The sequence below is a fragment of the Aspergillus homomorphus genome (assembly GCF_003184865.1).
Source record: "Aspergillus homomorphus CBS 101889 unplaced genomic scaffold BO97scaffold_42, whole genome shotgun sequence".
NCBI classification, from domain to species: domain Eukaryota; kingdom Fungi; phylum Ascomycota; class Eurotiomycetes; order Eurotiales; family Aspergillaceae; genus Aspergillus; species Aspergillus homomorphus.
In genome coordinates this window covers 186253-202171 of record NW_020291928.1, presented here as the reverse complement: position 1 = coordinate 202171, position 15919 = coordinate 186253, and the positions used below count along the sequence as shown (strand labels likewise).

The following is a 15919-nucleotide window of genomic DNA, read 5'->3' as shown; positions in this document are numbered from 1 at the left end:
AAAGTGAAGCAAATGCTTGAATTAAATTGCCAAAGAGGTGGTACAGTAGCAACCTCTTCGTGTGGTATCACATTGTTGAAATATTATGTGTAAGACACCGGCGAGCACCAGACATCACCGAGCATTCCCGCTGTTAGAGCAGGAGGAATTGAAATCTTGGCGCTGATGTTTAATGCAGACGCCGATGTTGAAATCGTCATAAAGACATGTTGAAAACTCCGGGGACCCCATCTAATGAAACCCTGAACCCATATGTTGAACTTTTGGTATCACATCGTAAACTCATCATAAGAAAATAGACGGACAACAATCGACAGATTGTTCTCTCCGAGACGACGGGTTGAAAATCGTCGCCCCAATCATGGGCTGATTAAAGATATGTAGAAGAAATTTAGTTGCCGTGCTTCTGGCGGAAGAACTTGGCGGCCTGGACCATGTTGGTCAGGGCGGCCTTGGTCTCGGGCCACTGGCGGGTCTTCAGACCACAGTCAGGGTTGATCCAGAGCTGCTCGGGGCGGAGGTACTGGAGCATCTCCTCGACACGGTCCTTGATCTCCTGCTCGCTGGGAACACGGGGAGAGTGGATGTCGTAGACACCGGGGCCGATGTGGCGGGGGTAGGCCTCATCGATGAAGACCTTGAGCAGCTTGGCATCAGACTTGCTGTTCTCAATGCTCAGAACATCGGCATCCAACGCAGCGATGGCGTGGAAGAAGTCCTGGAACTCAGAGTAACAGAAGTGAGAGTGGATCTGAGTGCCGTCGGTGACACCGGCGGTGGACAGGCGGAAAGCCTTGACGGCCCACTGGAGGTACTTCTCACGCTCCGTGCCAGCACGGAGAGGGAGACCCTCACGGAGAGCGGGCTCATCGACCTGGATGACCTTGACGCCGGCAGCCTCAAGGTCGACGACCTCGTCACGGAGGGCAAGAGCGAGCTGCTGAGCCTGGACAGACTGGTGGACGTCGTCACGGGGGAAAGACCAGCGGAGACAGGTGATGGGACCCGTGAGCATACCCTTCATGGGCTTCTTGGAGATCGAGACGGCGTACTTGGACTCCTTGACGGTCATGGGAGCGGGACGGGAGATGTCACCGACAATGATGGGAGGACGCACGCAGCGAGAGCCGTAACTCTGGACCCAGGCGTGGGTGGTGAAGACGTAACCGGTGAGACGCTCACCGAAGTACTGGACCATGTCGTTACGCTCGGGCTCACCGTGGACGAGCACGTCCAGGTCGAGCTCCTCCTGGATCTTGACGACCTCCTCGATCTCCTGCTCAATGAACTTCTCGTACTCAGCAGCGGTGATCTCACCCTTGGTGAACTTGTTGCGCTGGATACGGATCTCCTTGGTCTGGGGGAAAGATCCGATGGTGGTGGTGGGGAAGAGAGGAAGCTTGATGGACTTGGTCTGCTCGGCGATACGAGTGGTGAAGGGAGACTTGCGGTTGTGCATCTCCTCGGTGACAGCAGCCTGGCGGGCCTTGACCTCAGGGTCGTTGGTGCGCTTGGAGGAAGCACGAGCCTGAACAGACTTGGCGTTGGCCTCGAGCTGCTCACGGACAGCGGCGGGACCCTCAGTGACAGCCTTGGCGATCACAACAACCTCAGAAAGCTTCTCGACGGCGAAGCTGAACCAGTCACGGACTTCAGCGTCGAGGTTCTTCTCGCTCTCGAGAGTGTGGGGAACGTGGAGGAGAGAGCTGGAGGTAGCGACAATGACGCGCTCCTTGCCAAGCTTCTGGATGGCCAGCTCAACCTTCTCGATGGCAGCCTTGAAGTTGGTCTTCCAGATGTTACGGCCGTCAACAACACCAGCAGACAGAATCTGCTTGGGGCCGAGAGCACCAACGACAGTGTCGAGCTGCTCAGGGTTGCGGACAAGGTCAATGTGAATACCGTAGAGGCTCTGGAGAGCAGGAAGGACATCAATGTTGTGGACAATGTCACCGAAGTAGGTGGCGAGGACGAGACGGGGAGCCTTGTCACCAAGGGCACCGAGCTTCTCGTAGGCGGGCTTGAAAGCGGCCTTGGACTTGGCAGGAAGGTCATAGACGAGGACGGGCTCATCGATCTGGACATCCTCAGCGCCAGCCTCCTTGAGCTTGGCAAGGAGCTCGACGTAGAGGGGAAGGAGCTCCTCAAGCTTGCTGATAGGGTCGATGGTCTGACCACGGTCGGCCTTGGCCAGTGTCAGGAAAGACACGGGACCCAGGATGACGGGACGAGTGACAACGCCGGCCTCCTTGGCCTCGAGGAACTGAACCACGGGCTTGGGCTCAGCAGCGAGCTTGAAGGTCTGGTTGTCCTGGAGAGTGGGCTTGACGTAGTGGTAGTTGGAGTCAAACCACTTGACCATTTCCTGGAGAGGGGATTAGTTTTGGTCTTAACCAGAATCAGCACACCAGTGTATCATACCAAGGCGGGAACATCGACAGCGGCCTGGCCGTCCTGGGCAGGCTTCTGGAGACCACGGCCCATGGCGAAGTATTCATCGAGAGAGTCGAGGTTGTACTTGCTGTAGCGCTCGGGGATGACCTATGGATTATGATGTTAGCTGATGTTTTAAAACCCGAGTGATTGAGGATCTGAGACATACACCGAAGAGCTGGATGTGGTCGAGGACCTGATCGTAGAAAGCAAAGTCGTTACTGGGGATGATGTCGACACCGGCTTGCTTCTGGAGCTTCCAGTGCTCAGCACGGAGTCGCTTTCCCTCGCTCAGGAGCTCATCACGAGAGATCTTTCCACCCCAGTAAGCCTCAGTAGCCTTCTTGAGGTCACGGAGCTTTCCCATACGGGGGAAACCCAAGACAGAGGACTGAACCATCTTGACGAATGTGTGAATGTGAAAGGGGGAGAGAAAGAAAGCGGAGGGGGTGTTTGTTTAGAAGAAGTAGAATAGTTGTAAGGCACACAACACAAGATAGAACAGACAAGTAGAATCAATCCACTTGCTGGGGAAAGGAGATGGAAGAGGGGGAAAAGAAGTAGGGAGGGAAAGATAAAAACCCAGGGGAGAGATGGGAGAGAGAATAGGAAGAAGAGAGAAGAAGGATGGGGGAGGGGGATGGAGGGGGAAATATAGGTTTCGGTGGTGGGGGAAGAACGAGGGACGAAGGAGGGGGAATCGAAGAACAATCCATGCAAACATCGGAGGCCGAAGATTTGGCGGGGCTCGTGGCCGGTAATAACCGGTAAGATTACCGCCCCTCCGGGCTGTCAACAAACTCTCCGATAGCGAGTCCGATAGGGAAATCGTGGTAATGTTCGGTTGGGCCACCGCAGTTTCACCCTTGGGTATCTCTGCCTTGATCTAATCGTATTATCAAATCATCGTTCATGGACCGACTGCGGAGAACCACCAAAACACAGACGACAGCTCAGCAACTGACTGCATCAATGCATCAATGCATCCATGCAACTGCATGTCCTCATTCTTTGACTTCGGATGCTCATTAGCAGGCCAATGATTGGCACCATCCGCGGTAAGGGATGGTATGAGACTAACTACGGAAAATACTCGTAATCTTGTCGCCGAAGATAAGACTAACCCAGCAAATGAATAGTGTCGAATGGCGTGATCGAATTAATTGCGTGAAAACTGAAAAGTTCGCAAGGGGAGAGTAGCGTAAGAGTCATTCCCTCCGGAGAAACAGTCGGCGATGGTCTGTCTGGTCTGTTTGTTAGTTGGTCGGGCGGCTTCCGCGATCGGCCACTAAAAAAAGCCTGGACCAGCTGCTGTTCTCCGGTGAATTACGAGTATGAGTACTTCCCTCCCTTTCTCAGATCAACAATGGAGCTGAGATCTTCTCTTTTTCGCCACTTCATCCTGCTTTGACTTTCTGACCGATTTCCATTTGTCCGAAGCCTCAAAGCCATGCTGGATAAGGACAATGGGCAATGTAAAAAGATGGGGTCCGCCACCATTCGGAGGCCCGGCGATTGTGTTCGCGGACCAATTCGCTGTCCGGCGCTTGGGCTTTTCATGCCCCGGATAGCTCCAGCTTGTGGTTTGGTTGCTCCGTTCCTGAAAGCTGCTGACACACGCGCACTTTAAGTTGTTGCTGCGATCATGCTGGACAGACTGATAAGAAGTGAACAGGGAGGAAACGTCGAACTGACGAGCTGATGCGCTTTCCAGACTGGCAAAGAATGGCAACAAGTCATAGAAATGAACGAACGCGCCTGCCTCAGTTGGTCCGGTTGTGTTCACGCCGCCCCCCGCCTTCCCTTCAGGAGCAAGTCGAGACAATTCGCAACAAGCTCGCCATGATGGTGGGGGGTTTCTGTCCTCATGCGCTCAATGAGTCGCTTCATCACCATATATCCATTGCCGCAATTGTCATTGCCATCTGATCAACAGTGCTGAACCCTCCGCAGCGGTCGTCGAGCATGGGGATTTTCTGTTGCCCCCGGCTCCGTGGGTACTGGAAGAAACCAGACCCGCCAGGAACGGGGCCTTCGTATCCACTGCAACCAGTGGCCTCGCCTCCAGATGGAGCTGTGGAAAGTGGTAGTGGTAGTGGTACAGCGTGACTCAATCCCTGCCTGCACTTTCATCTGTTAACCCTTCGACCGTGACAGGCCAATCTGCCTCCAGAGATGATGCCATCCACTCTTCCTCCACTGGGACCTCCGTTGCCGGCTTGTCGGAGAAATTACGCAAGCGGTTCTCGAGAGAACACAAAGACCTTCATGGAGCTCCCAAACGAGCGCAGAGAACATCAGGGTCGTCCAGTTTCGCCCACGGTGGGCTGGACACCGTCTTTCCAGTCGGCATCGGAAGCAGTTTGATGAGTGAGAGGGGCTATGACAGTGATGCGCAGTTCATTAGCACCCCGAAAAAGATCAATCACACACGGGACTGCTTACTCGCCGAGAACCTCACCCACGAGACCGCTTCTCTTTCTAAATCACACTCGCGAGGACATGGAAGGGAAGGACTCTCTGCGGTGGGAAGTACATCAGATGTTGCAAAGGGAAACCCAGCGAACGCACATGGCTTGGACCAAACCATAACCATACTGGAAGGAACACGGAATCCCTGGTGCTCCCTGGATCAGGCAATCTGGACTGCCCACCCCGCAACAAGTCCCCCATCCCCCTCCTCCCGCGTGGCAAGCAGTACAAGTCGTCGAGCGCAAGCTGTACAGCCTTATCATGCTGGCTTCACTACCCCGATGTCCACAGAATACTCGCCGTGGGACAAGCAGGATGGGTACTGCTCAACTTCTCAGATAGGGACCCCGAAGTTATCGAATCTCCTCTATAGCTCTCCAACTAATACCGATGGGAACCATTTCTCATCCACAGGACGTTATGATTATGGCTCGAGGACTCCAAGACACACCTCACCGGTGCCAAGTCATTACGCAACATCTGTAGACTCGCTAGCTGGCCCTTCGTCGGGACTTTCGGTTCGGAAGAGAAGACGGCAACCTCCACAATCGGCTTCGGGCAATAATTCCGTTCATCTGGGAGATATGGATATTCATGGTATGTTGGCCTCCCGCACAACCTCTCCTCGGGTCCTTTCGGCGAAGCATTCCTTCGAGGGGAATCCGTGGGCCAGTGATGCCAGGCTGCGGAAGCAACCACAACAGCTCTTTGATAGCCACCCAGCCATGGGCATAGCCAAGGTGGTAGACATAACCAAACCGACATATAGGCCTTTCCCGGAACAGGCATCTTCATGTTATTCTCGGCCAGATAGCCAGTATTCAGCTGGATCAAAAATATACTTGGGCAAGACAGAAATGGAGCACAGTACGACCAGGCAATCCCAGAGAAGCATTCATCCCACTCGGGACTGCTCCCCCCGGCTGCTGGAAGATATGATCAATGCCGAGGCTCCGCATTCTAGATTGGTAGACAGCCATGCCGTTACCACGTTAGCATCGTCCGACATTCACCCTGGTTATTCGGGTACATCGTCAAGTATCAGCTTCCCAACTAACACCGACGCAGATCTCGTATCGCCTCGGAAAGTGAGCGTGGGCTGGATGTCTGGTGGGCGACGTCTCGGCTATGGGTACACACTAGTTCCTGCTCCTGAAGAGAACGACGGCCCCTCGAAGCAACAATCTGTCCCATCTGTTACCCCTGATTCGAACCAAGAGGTGCCATCTGAGGCAGATGCGCGGACCGAGAAGGCAATTCACAGCGAGAGCCAGCCACAACAGATGGATACAACGTTCCCGTTCAAAAAAGCGGGAACGGGTCTTGACATCTCTTCCATCATTGGCCACATTCGCAGCTGGTCCGGGGCCACCAATGAAGCTGCAGGTGATGAGTCTCCTAAGTCGTCGCTCTTGGGGAAGCTTGCCAAGAAGAAAAAGGATCAATCCGATCCAGAGCCAACAGCCGGTGCAAGGGATCCTTGGGATTTTTGCGCTTGGGTCGATCCTCATCAATCTCCAAATGAGCAACAGCCCCCACAAGGAAGTCCGTCAGCATCGAGTATGAGCACAGAAGGACGAGGAATATCTCTAGGAAGGTGGTCCACCCTGCGTCGCACTGGAAGTCTATGGACAAAGGGCCGCAGTATGTCAGCGATCGCGCGCGACCTTGAGGCCAAAGCAGCAGCGAAGTTGAATTCGTCGGCTGGCCGGTTCCCTGTGATCCAGAAAAAGGAGGGGCAAGCCATGAAGTTTAAGGTATTGGACCGTAAGCGCCGAGCTCAAACGGATGAGGACGGTGAGCCGATGGTACCTCTAAAGCAATGGCCTGACGAAAAGCACACAAAACCATCCCAAGAGGGAGATGGGTCAAGCATGCTTGGGAGGGACCCTGTTCGCAAGCAATTGTCGGATAAGACTGGCTCGACCATGGTCACCGAGGGCTGGGATAGCAATTACCAGGACTGTGAGGAGATCCTTTCGGTGAATGAGTGAGAACGTGACTGGCTAGGCCGACTTCACTTTCATTTGTAGCAAAGTTATACCCTGAAGTTCACTGTCCAGGAATGAAGTAGACTGGTCAACACTGTGGCAGACATCAAAGCTTCACCTTGAGCATTGATATCTCAACTTATGGAGAGCGAGAGTGCATGTTTTAGATAACGCGAAGGGGACGGTCGTGTTTATGAATGCTAGATGCGGGGGTATTCTCAAAGGACCTTGGGGACAGAGAGCATGTGATGCAAGTGACTATCATCAAGTCAATGGAATTCAATGCATCTTAATCTGCATTCTGGAAAGCAACCGTGTAGGTTCATATAATCGTACAAAGGTATATTAAAGCACAAAAACGCCCCGAACCCTCTCCAAACGCCCATTACCACCAGTGTCACCCACAAGCGACATCACTTCCTCTGCCGCTTGTTGCTCTTATCGCTCGAATTGCTCAACACACTCGCCGAGCGTTTGTGCGACGTCCCCTCTTGACCCTCCGCCGAAGCCGCAGGGCCCGCGCTCGCGCTCGCAGGTTTCTCCGCTGCATCGGCGCCCTCCGTCGCCACAGCGGAAGGAGCAGCAGTCGACGGACCGTTGGGATCCGGAGCCGTGGCAGCCTCGGCGGCGGCCTCGGCCGAGATCAGCGGTTGATCCTCCTCGTGGAGCTCGGACTTGACCTCAGGCTTGGTGGAGGAGGTGGTGGCGGTGGTGGTGGAGGGAGTGGTCTTCTCCTGGGCCTCCTTGGTGCGGCGTTCGCGCTCCTCCTTGGCAGCCTCCAGCACGCGGATCTCGCTCTCGACCTTCTCGGCAACCTTGCGGGCGTCGAGCAGCAGGTTGACCGAGTGGATCAGCTTCTCGAACTCCTTGCACACGCGCTCCGTCGGCATGGTGAGCCGCAGCGGCACCGCCAGCTCGGCCAGCGCGGCCGCCAGCTTCTGCGTCTGCACGTTGGACTTGGCCTGCGTGAGCTTCTGGGCGCGGTCGCTTCGGAACTGCACGCCTGGCGCGAGCCGCTCGTGGTGCTGCACCCCGTACTTCGCCTCCTCGGCTGTCGTCAGCGTCTTAACTGTCTTCTCGGCTTCCTTGGTCGCGGCTGCTGCTGCGGCGGCGGCGGCTGCGGCGGCTTTTTTGTTCGTGGGCGCGGCGGAGGCGGGGGTGGTGGTGGCGGGCGCGGAGGTGTTGGGGGTATCGGCTCGGCTGTCGCGCGCACTGCCGGGGGCGTTGGATGCCGGGGTCTGGCCGGCTGGGCTGGGGGCGGCGGCGGCGCTTTCGGGACCGAGAATGGAGCGGCGCTTCTTGCTCTTGTCGGCTTGTAGGAGCGTCTGCAGGAGTTGCGACAGACCCTGGCTGGACTGGTACATGGTGGTGTTGCCCACGCTGATGGGGACCTCGAGGCGGGAGTAGAGCTCCCGGCGCTCGGTGATGAACTCCTGCTCGTTGGCAGTGATGCGTTTGAGTTCTTCCAGGAGGATGCTCTCCTCGCGCACCTCGTCGGCGGTCCGGTTGAGCTGGAGAGCGGCGAGCTCTTTGCGGGAGCGCTCGCGCTCCGGGTCGAATTTCATCATCTTCTCGTGCAGGTCGAACTCGGCCTCCGACATCTCGGACGGAGGGTGTTCCAGGGCGAGCATGGATGCGGCGATGAAGTAGTACCGGGCTTTCATCTGCTCCATTGTTCGAAAGCGTTTGGCCGGGACGAGGGCGGACGTGTTCGTCTCCGCGTCCACCGGATGGGGCTGGTAATCGTAGCGGTCGGCTACCACTACCCAGCGGAGATCGTATTCCTCGACCAAGTCCATCAGGTAGTCGGTCTCCTGGCGGGTCCAGTCGTCGCTCTTCAGATGGCGGTTGTACTCCTCGTCGGTGTAGCGGTTCGGTACGCGGGCTCTGACATTGTATTTGGCGAACATGTAATCCTTTTCCACGGCCTCGGATGTGTCCTTCTCATCCTTGGTTCCGTCAACGTCCATCTCCGACCCCTCCAGTGCCGGTTTCGCGGGTTCGTTCTGTCGCTGCCAATGGCGCAGCACGAGGCCGTCAGATCGGGCGCCATTTTCGAACGGCGCCATCCGCCTGCATATCCAGCTCAGTCAGTAATCAGATTAAGCATAGCGAGTGGGGAGGAAGGCCTACCAAGGGCGGACACGCAGTTTGCTCATCCATTTCGGACGGCCCTTGTAGCGGTTCTCGTTGATCGCGATCGGAGGTGCCCGCTCGCCTAATAAAGCGAACAGCTCACGGGTGATACCCTCTTCCGAGAGAGCATCATGTCAGACAAGTCGATGCTATCCAATCACGGGGTTGGGACGTACCTGGTCGCTTCTCGGTCACTTTCTGCTTCTTGAGCGGACGTGGCTGGCCCTCCGCGGGCAAATCCAACATGTCGCGAACATCGGCGGCGGCCATGACGGGCGGACCCCGGGGGAATCGGGAGGATCAGGAGACCGAATCAAACGTAGATTAGCCGTTCAAGAGCTATATGGAACAGTCCGCGCGACGCAAGCTGATAATAGCTGCAGTGAAAGACGGGGGAGATTAAAACGCGGGTTTGGCTGGTTGGTTGGGTAGAGAGAGGGAGGGATGGGAGAGAGACGGGATTGAAGAGGAGAGAATGAATTCGCGCCAAGACTGATTCGGCCACTTCTCGATCTTCCCTTTCTTGTTTTAACTTACACCTAAGTAAAGACCCCAATCTGTCCTTCTCCTCCCCCTCCCCTCTCCTCCTCCTCCACTTGACTTATTGTTTCTACTTCTTCTCGCTTCCCATTTTCCTTTCTTCCTCAGATTGTATTGTTTCAATTCTTCCCGGAATCAGGAACCCCGACACCATGGCTCCGTCTCGATCATCGGCCTCATGGCTATCCTCTGCGCTGGCCGTATGTGCCATCCTGTGTCTAACGGTGCCCGCCAACGCGCTCTACTTCTTCATGGACGGGCGCCAAACCAAGTGCTTCTATGAGGAGCTGCCCAAGGACACACTTGTCGTCGGTCAGTCTTACCTCTTACCAATTCAACCCAACCCAACACAACACAACAAAACACCTCAGAGCAACCTCAACCCCAGATCAAGCAATCAGAGTCAAGCCACCACCACAACAGCCACCAAGCTAACCAAACCCCAAATAAACAGGCACCTACTCCAGCGCCGTGATCAACGAACACTCGAACACCTACACGGTGGACCCGAACCTCAAGATGCTAATCACCGTGGACGAGATCTTCGACAACGACCACCGCGTGGTCTCCAAGCGCGACGGGCCCGCAGGCCGCTGGACCTTTTCGGCCGCCGACGCCGGCCTGCACAAGATCTGCCTCACGCCGGAGACCAACGCCGCGACCGGCGGCTGGCTGTCCGGCGCGCAGGCCGGCGCCGTCCAGGTCACGCTCGACATGGCCATCGGCGAGACCAGCAAGATCGAGTCGGAGGACAAGGACAAGATGCAGGACATTGTCCAGAAGGTTCGCGATCTGAACGGCCGGTTGCAGGATATTCGGAGGGAGCAGGTGTTTCAGCGGGTATGGTTTCTCCCCTAAACTTTTCCCCCTCACTTTCTGTAATTGGAAGATGGGAGACAAAGAAAGTTGTGTGGCTAATTGGGCATCAAATAGGAACGCGAGGCCGAATTCCGTGATCAGTCTGAAGCTACCAACTCCCGTGTCGTCCGCTGGACGCTCATCCAGCTGTTCGTGCTCTCCGCCGCTTGTGCTTGGCAACTCTCGCATCTTCGGTCCTTCTTCATTAAGCAGAAGCTTACATAAATTTTCTGTCAATGTCGAGGGGTTGGAGTAAATTCTTCTTGTTTCATAGGAAAAGAGAAAAATGAAATGGAAAGAATGGAGGAAAGAGAACGGCCCCGCTATATGGTCGGTGTTTTCTTTTCAGCGATTTAATAATCTTCCCGAAGTCATTTTTCCTTTCCACAAGTTATGTGTCTTATGGGAAACATATGATATGATCTCTATAACTTTCATCTTCCAGGTTCTTCTTATATTGCCGGTGTGTAGCGATATATCAGATATGATGATATCATATGGGTCTCGTAGCATCACGCTAGTCGTCTGGATTGTTTGTCTGAATACTAAGACATGCTTCTCTGGCAGCGTACAATATCAGAAGCTGGCCATTACCACTAGTGTATCAACCTTTGCTGAACCAAAGATCACTATCGAAACGGATTTGTATTATATCAAGTCCATCGAGCTCTCGTCTATAAAACTCTCCATCTTCGCCCCGGTCACAGATCATTAAGGGTGCACAGGATAGCTCGTGAAAAAAAAACCATCAGACAAAAAATTATTCTAGAAACACCACGTGGAGAAAAGAAGTCCACGACAGAAGATAGAGAGGGCCACTCAAGCCCTCGCTGGCGGAAGCAAGGAGTAAAAGGAAGGTCAACAGTGAGGTATCAAGCGAGAAGCGAAAGAAGTAAGAGTTCGAAACAAACCAAGACCATTTCATGTATTCATTGTATCATCACGCGGCCGTGGGGTATTGTTGCTGCAGAAGCCCAGGATCAGCCGCTCCAGGTCGGAAAGCTTGTACGGCTTGGTCATATAGCCCTTCATGCCGACCTTCGTGGCACGGTTGAGAGCTTCGTCTGTGACATCGGCACTGACAGCCAGGACTGTAGGAGGCTGTGGTTGGCAGGCAGCGAAGGTGGGATGCTGGTCGGACTGAGTATCGAGGGGAAGTTTATCCCTGTACTCGTCGACTAGCTGCAGGATCTTGGATGTGGCTTCATAGCCATCCATTTCTGGCATCCAGAGATCCATCAATACGACGTCCACTAGTTTTCGTTTCTTGGTATGACTAGGTGGCTTGGGAATTGTGAAGCCGTCAGGGCCATTCTCCGGATTCGGTGACTGACACGAGCCTTGTTCGCCGGGACGCTGAGTCTCAAGAACATCTTGCATAATACGCACGGCTTCTTTGCCGTTGCAGGCCTCATAGATGTCCTTGTAGCCAAGTCGTTTTAACATGTGCACCAACACACGACGGTTAATCTTGTTATCCTCCGCGACGAGAAACGTTAACGGGTGCTTTTCCCCGAGACGGCTGTCATGGGTATCGCCGTTGATGTGACGCTGTGGTGGTGTGCTCCTGGGAGGAGGAGGTGCAGGCGTCGAAGTCACCAATGGAGGGTCATCAGTAAGACAGGGCGACGGCTGCTGCATTTGCGGGCCAGGAGTCCGCGGGGTAGGCAACAGTGCAGAAAAGTCTGGCGTGATATTGCTTGCACTGCTCAGCCGTGTCGCATCAGTAAGCTGGGGAGGCGTAAGCAGTTTGGGAGGCAGCAGAGGCCGATCTGCTGAAGGTTCAGGCTGGTTGGCGGGAATTCTGATCTCAAACTCCGAACCACGATCGGGTCCCGAGGTCGAAGAACGAACACAGATGAGGTCACCGCCCATCTTTCTTGATAAGCCTTTGGCTACAAGGAGACCCAAGCCTAGCCCATCTTTGCTCCGGGTGGTGGATGTGTCTTCCCGAGCGAAGGGCCTGAAGAGTTTCGGTAGAAAATCATCCGGGATACCTGGGCCTGTGTCCTTGATGCTAATTAAGACATCGTTCGCCTTGCGGCCAACAGTGGCAGCCACAGTAATCATACCGCTATTGGTGAACTTGACCGCATTCAGGAACACGCAGGAGATCAACTTAGCCAGATCCCGATCATCCACGAACAGTGTCTCCGGCAGCGCCGGATCCACAGACCAGTCGATCGTCTTCGAAAAGACCTCACCGTTGGATGACCGTGAGCGGACCTCGATTCTCTCTCCTTGCTGAGTCGCATTGCTTACCGCAAAATCGGGTCGACCACCGACATGCAATGACTCGTTGATCACTAAACGGAGAAGATCACGCAGTTTAGTCATGCGTAGAGCTGGAACGTGCTGATTGATATTAATGCCTTCCAGTAGTAGGTGGGGTGCCGAACGCCGAACAGCCAAAGACGGACGGGGATCAACCACGTTTGCCATTACCGCTTCAATCTCGTGGGCAGGGGTAGCCTGGAGCAGTTTCTCGCTTTCGTGGACTGCATTTTTGACTTCTTCGCTGCGAGGTGAGAGACCTCTTGGCGCGGCGACTCGCGGCGCTTTTGACTTCGGAGGCTGACCGGCGTTCCAGTCCGGAGGGTTGCTACGTCGTCGCTTATACGGATTGACCGTGATGTTGCTTCTTTCCACAAAAATAGTTGGCCGAGTCTCACTCGCACAGACCGGACTCTGCGTCGCACCACCGAAGAAGTCATCCCGTTCAAACTGAGGAGTCTTCGGAACTTGCATGTTCATATCGTAGGCATGAACCACATTATCGGCCGCTTCGACAGCCCTGCGTGCACTATCTGTATTGTCCAAAATATTGCAAGTTAGCGTCAGGTGATCCGAAGGTGGGAATAACAGGCTGACCTTGAACCATTTCAATGCTTTCCTTAAGCGTGCGAAAGACATAGCCAGCCTTGGGAGATGGTTTGTCTTGGATGGCTTCGCGCACAGTTGCATGCATAACGTCCAGCATCCCGACCACACCCTGCATCGGCGTCCGGAGCTCGTGGGACAAGCTCCTCGCATAGGGCTTGAGTGGTTGAGATGAGAAGTCGGCAGATCCATGGACGATCCCGAAATTCACATCACCCACAACACTTGTCTTTCCTGTAGGAGGGTTTGTGCTCTCCTGGCCAGGCGCTTCAGACACTGTAGGGTGAGCATCGTCGCGGATCCGCTGCACAACCAAGTCCTCTAGTGAATACAGAATCATTTCGAGAAGCGACCACGAGAGATTACGCTTCTGCAAGCCCGGTTCCGACCACATAAGTCCGAAAAAGGCAAGACAGTTTGTCCCCGAGAAAAGCGGCACGGCCAGATATCCCTCAGCGGCAAACGGAAGCTGGTCCCGATCAAACGAAATGAAGGAGCCCAATTTCTCGGGAATCAGACATGGCTTCTCACGATCCATGTGTGAGAGAGGATTTCCGCCTGCAAAGTACCTGCGTCTCTGCATACCCGCGGTGTTGTTGCCGTCGTTGTAATAGAAAGCCGTGCCGAACAGTCGGGTTTTGTGGCCCTCTATCTCACTTGTTGATTCATCGTCCCGAGCCCTGCGAGCGACGAAAACATACTGAGCCTTGCATAGAAGACTGATTTGCTCCATTAATTGATGCCAGAATTCTTCCGATTCCAAGGGGCGAAGTTCTTGCTTGAGCTTCATCAGCCGTTCGATTGCGGAACTCTGAGAGGCCCCGATATATCGGCGACCGGACGAATCGGCCTGCGCATCGTCGTCGATAAAAGTAGTTGCAGGCACATCACCAGGAAGGCACTGAGTGGGTAGCAAAGACATGGTAGGGCCGGATGCGAAGGAGGTTGACCATTCTGGGTCTGCGGAGTCGGACATGATGTTCCGCGCGTATCGATCGCCCTTTGTAGACGAGACGGAAATGGTTGATGTGTCAAATTCAGAATCCAACGAATCCAGATTTTGCAGCCGGGCGAATTATAATATAGGGGGACGCCAGGACACTGAAGGAGATTGATGAAATATCAGGGAACTACGACCGGATTCTATGGAAGGGACACAGCGCATGGCGTTCAGTCTGGAGTTGGTCAAATGAGATGTTAGCGAACGTGGATCACGGGCAAATAGCAAACAAGTAAGTCTGGATGAAGTGTTCTTCGCGAAGCATATTCAGGGTGGTTCCATGTTGAACTTGGTCAGGACATACATCACTTATGCTAGGCGATTTGAAGCCCACGCTGAGCAGCACCGCGCGGCGGTGGAAGGGAAAGCCGAGCGAGAATCAGACGGCTGTTGACGATAAAATTTCTGCAAGAGACTGCTTGAAGGGAAAGAATCGTCGCTAGAACGTGAATATATAGCTGAGAGGAGCGAAAGGCTTCTTTTTTCGATTGTTCAGGTAAACGTTGAGGTATTCCTTGGATTTTCCCTTTGTGTTTAGCACTGAAGTTTCTGTAAATGAATCACCGGATGCCTCGGTCTGAAGTGCCGGACCAGCGTCGAGGAATCTAAGCGATATGGAAGGTTGAGTCTTCAGTAACCTGCTGACCGGAAAGTAGAAACACTGAAGTCAAGATCGCTCATTGACCCGGACAACCGTGGTTGAGGTGAAGGACAAGAAGGACAAAAGAAGGCCAGCATGCGAGTGACCGCACGGGGAAGGAGATCGGGGGGGGAATGGGAAGTTTGGGGGGGTGGAAAGGGAGAAGAGAACAGGCCCAGACCAGGATGGGGAAACCCAGAATGATCAGATTGGAAGGAGACACAAAAGACTAGACGTAATCCATAGTGCTAAGACCGTTAGTCTAAACCTGAGTAATAATTACTTAGCAAGCAAGCAAGCAAGCAAGCAAACGCAGGAAGACAGAGGAAGTTGGGCGAGGATGGTTCAAGTGACTTAGTTTGAAGAGGGGAAAGAAAGCGACTCAGAATTCGATGGGGCCAGTATGGGCCGATCGCCAGGTCTAGACGCCGCGGGGAGGCTGAAACTTCACTCTTACTCGGGCTCGCGGTTTATAACATTCCAATTGTCACTTGAGATCGCGACAATCCCCTCCCCGACAATATAGATAGTCTACTGGCAATTGACATGAAAGTGACCATGGATGAGAATCTATAAGATGGATCATCAACAATCCCAACTAGGTAATGACCTCCATCACTTGACATCTCCGATGCTTCCATTTCCATGGACCCATTGCCCGCCGCCTTCCCGGCCCAAACTTTTTGCCTCTTTGACTCTCTTTGCCTCAACCAGCAACCAAACCAACTCTCCTACACAACCTACACTATCTGCGGCATCTTCCTACCTCCTGTAATATCGCAGATCTGTGGTCGGTATGATTCCACTGCCCGGAGAACAAAAACGGGAAATCGCATGCCACGAGTCATTGACTTATCTCCGACATACTTGAACGTGGATTCATGAAGATGAGAACCACTGATGATTCAATGACACCCTACAACAGCTCTTCGCGGTTTGGCACGAGTATCACCCGTGCATTTTCATAGT

At 54.1% G+C, this 15919-nt stretch overlaps 6 protein-coding genes across 6 annotated transcripts; 3 read left to right on the top strand and 3 right to left on the bottom strand.

Moving 5' to 3' along the window:
• Window positions 1-5: 5 nt before the first annotated feature.
• On the bottom strand, window positions 6-3060 carry BO97DRAFT_472754 (5-methyltetrahydropteroyltriglutamate--homocysteine S-methyltransferase). Its single transcript, XM_025700168.1, has 3 exons — window positions 2603-3060; window positions 2422-2541; window positions 6-2365 (listed from the first exon to the last, which is right to left on the bottom strand). Exons 1-3 carry the CDS (start codon window positions 2831-2833, stop codon window positions 392-394), a joined length of 2325 nt encoding a protein of 774 aa, XP_025548156.1. The 5' UTR covers window positions 2834-3060; the 3' UTR covers window positions 6-391.
• Window positions 3061-4398: 1338 nt separating this feature from the next.
• On the top strand, window positions 4399-7139 carry BO97DRAFT_472753 (uncharacterized protein; the record flags this gene model as incomplete). Its single annotated transcript, XM_025700167.1, has 3 exons — window positions 4399-4519; window positions 4591-5130; window positions 5320-7139. The coding sequence occupies 3 exons, from the start codon at window positions 4399-4401 to the stop codon at window positions 6897-6899; spliced, it is 2241 nt and encodes a 746-aa protein (XP_025548155.1). The 3' UTR covers window positions 6900-7139.
• Window positions 7140-7212: 73 nt separating this feature from the next.
• BO97DRAFT_397282 (SANT/Myb-like DNA-binding domain-containing protein) lies at window positions 7213-9302 on the bottom strand (the record flags this gene model as incomplete). The annotated part of the gene is made up of 3 exons (XM_025694127.1): window positions 7213-8969; window positions 9030-9147; window positions 9209-9302. 3 exons carry the CDS (start codon window positions 9300-9302, stop codon window positions 7310-7312), a joined length of 1872 nt encoding a protein of 623 aa, XP_025548154.1. The 3' UTR covers window positions 7213-7309.
• A 130-nt stretch (window positions 9303-9432) lies between these two features.
• BO97DRAFT_445822 (emp24/gp25L/p24 family protein) lies at window positions 9433-10941 on the top strand. The gene is made up of 3 exons (XM_025698589.1): window positions 9433-9884; window positions 10027-10412; window positions 10506-10941. Exons 1-3 carry the CDS (start codon window positions 9725-9727, stop codon window positions 10653-10655), a joined length of 696 nt encoding a protein of 231 aa, XP_025548153.1. The 5' UTR covers window positions 9433-9724; the 3' UTR covers window positions 10656-10941.
• Window positions 10623-11248, top strand: BO97DRAFT_191790 (uncharacterized protein). The gene has a single exon (XM_025690469.1). The coding sequence runs from the start codon at window positions 10717-10719 to the stop codon at window positions 11143-11145; it is 429 nt and encodes a 142-aa protein (XP_025548152.1). The 5' UTR covers window positions 10623-10716; the 3' UTR covers window positions 11146-11248.
• Window positions 11249-11351: 103 nt separating this feature from the next.
• On the bottom strand, window positions 11352-14286 carry BO97DRAFT_417246 (ATP-binding response regulator; the record flags this gene model as incomplete). Its single annotated transcript, XM_025696469.1, has 2 exons — window positions 11352-13237; window positions 13302-14286. The coding sequence occupies 2 exons, from the start codon at window positions 14284-14286 to the stop codon at window positions 11352-11354; spliced, it is 2871 nt and encodes a 956-aa protein (XP_025548151.1).
• Window positions 14287-15919: the final 1633 nt, after the last annotated feature.

Coding starts and splice junctions, on each gene's coding strand:
- BO97DRAFT_191790 (XM_025690469.1), top strand. CDS start 10,717: ATGAAATGGAAAGAATGGAGGAAAGAGAACGGCCCCGCTATATGGTCG.
- BO97DRAFT_472754 (XM_025700168.1), bottom strand. CDS start 2,833: ATGGTTCAGTCCTCTGTCTTGGGTTTCCCCCGTATGGGAAAGCTCCGT. Junction 2,542..2,602: donor ACCACATCCAGCTCTTCGGT/GTATGTCTCAGA, acceptor CATAATCCATAG/GTCATCCCCGAGCGCTACAG. Junction 2,366..2,421: donor CTGTCGATGTTCCCGCCTTG/GTATGATACACT, acceptor TCCCCTCTCCAG/GAAATGGTCAAGTGGTTTGA.
- BO97DRAFT_445822 (XM_025698589.1), top strand. CDS start 9,725: ATGGCTCCGTCTCGATCATCGGCCTCATGGCTATCCTCTGCGCTGGCC. Junction 9,885..10,026: donor CAAGGACACACTTGTCGTCG/GTCAGTCTTACC, acceptor CCAAATAAACAG/GCACCTACTCCAGCGCCGTG. Junction 10,413..10,505: donor GGGAGCAGGTGTTTCAGCGG/GTATGGTTTCTC, acceptor GGCATCAAATAG/GAACGCGAGGCCGAATTCCG.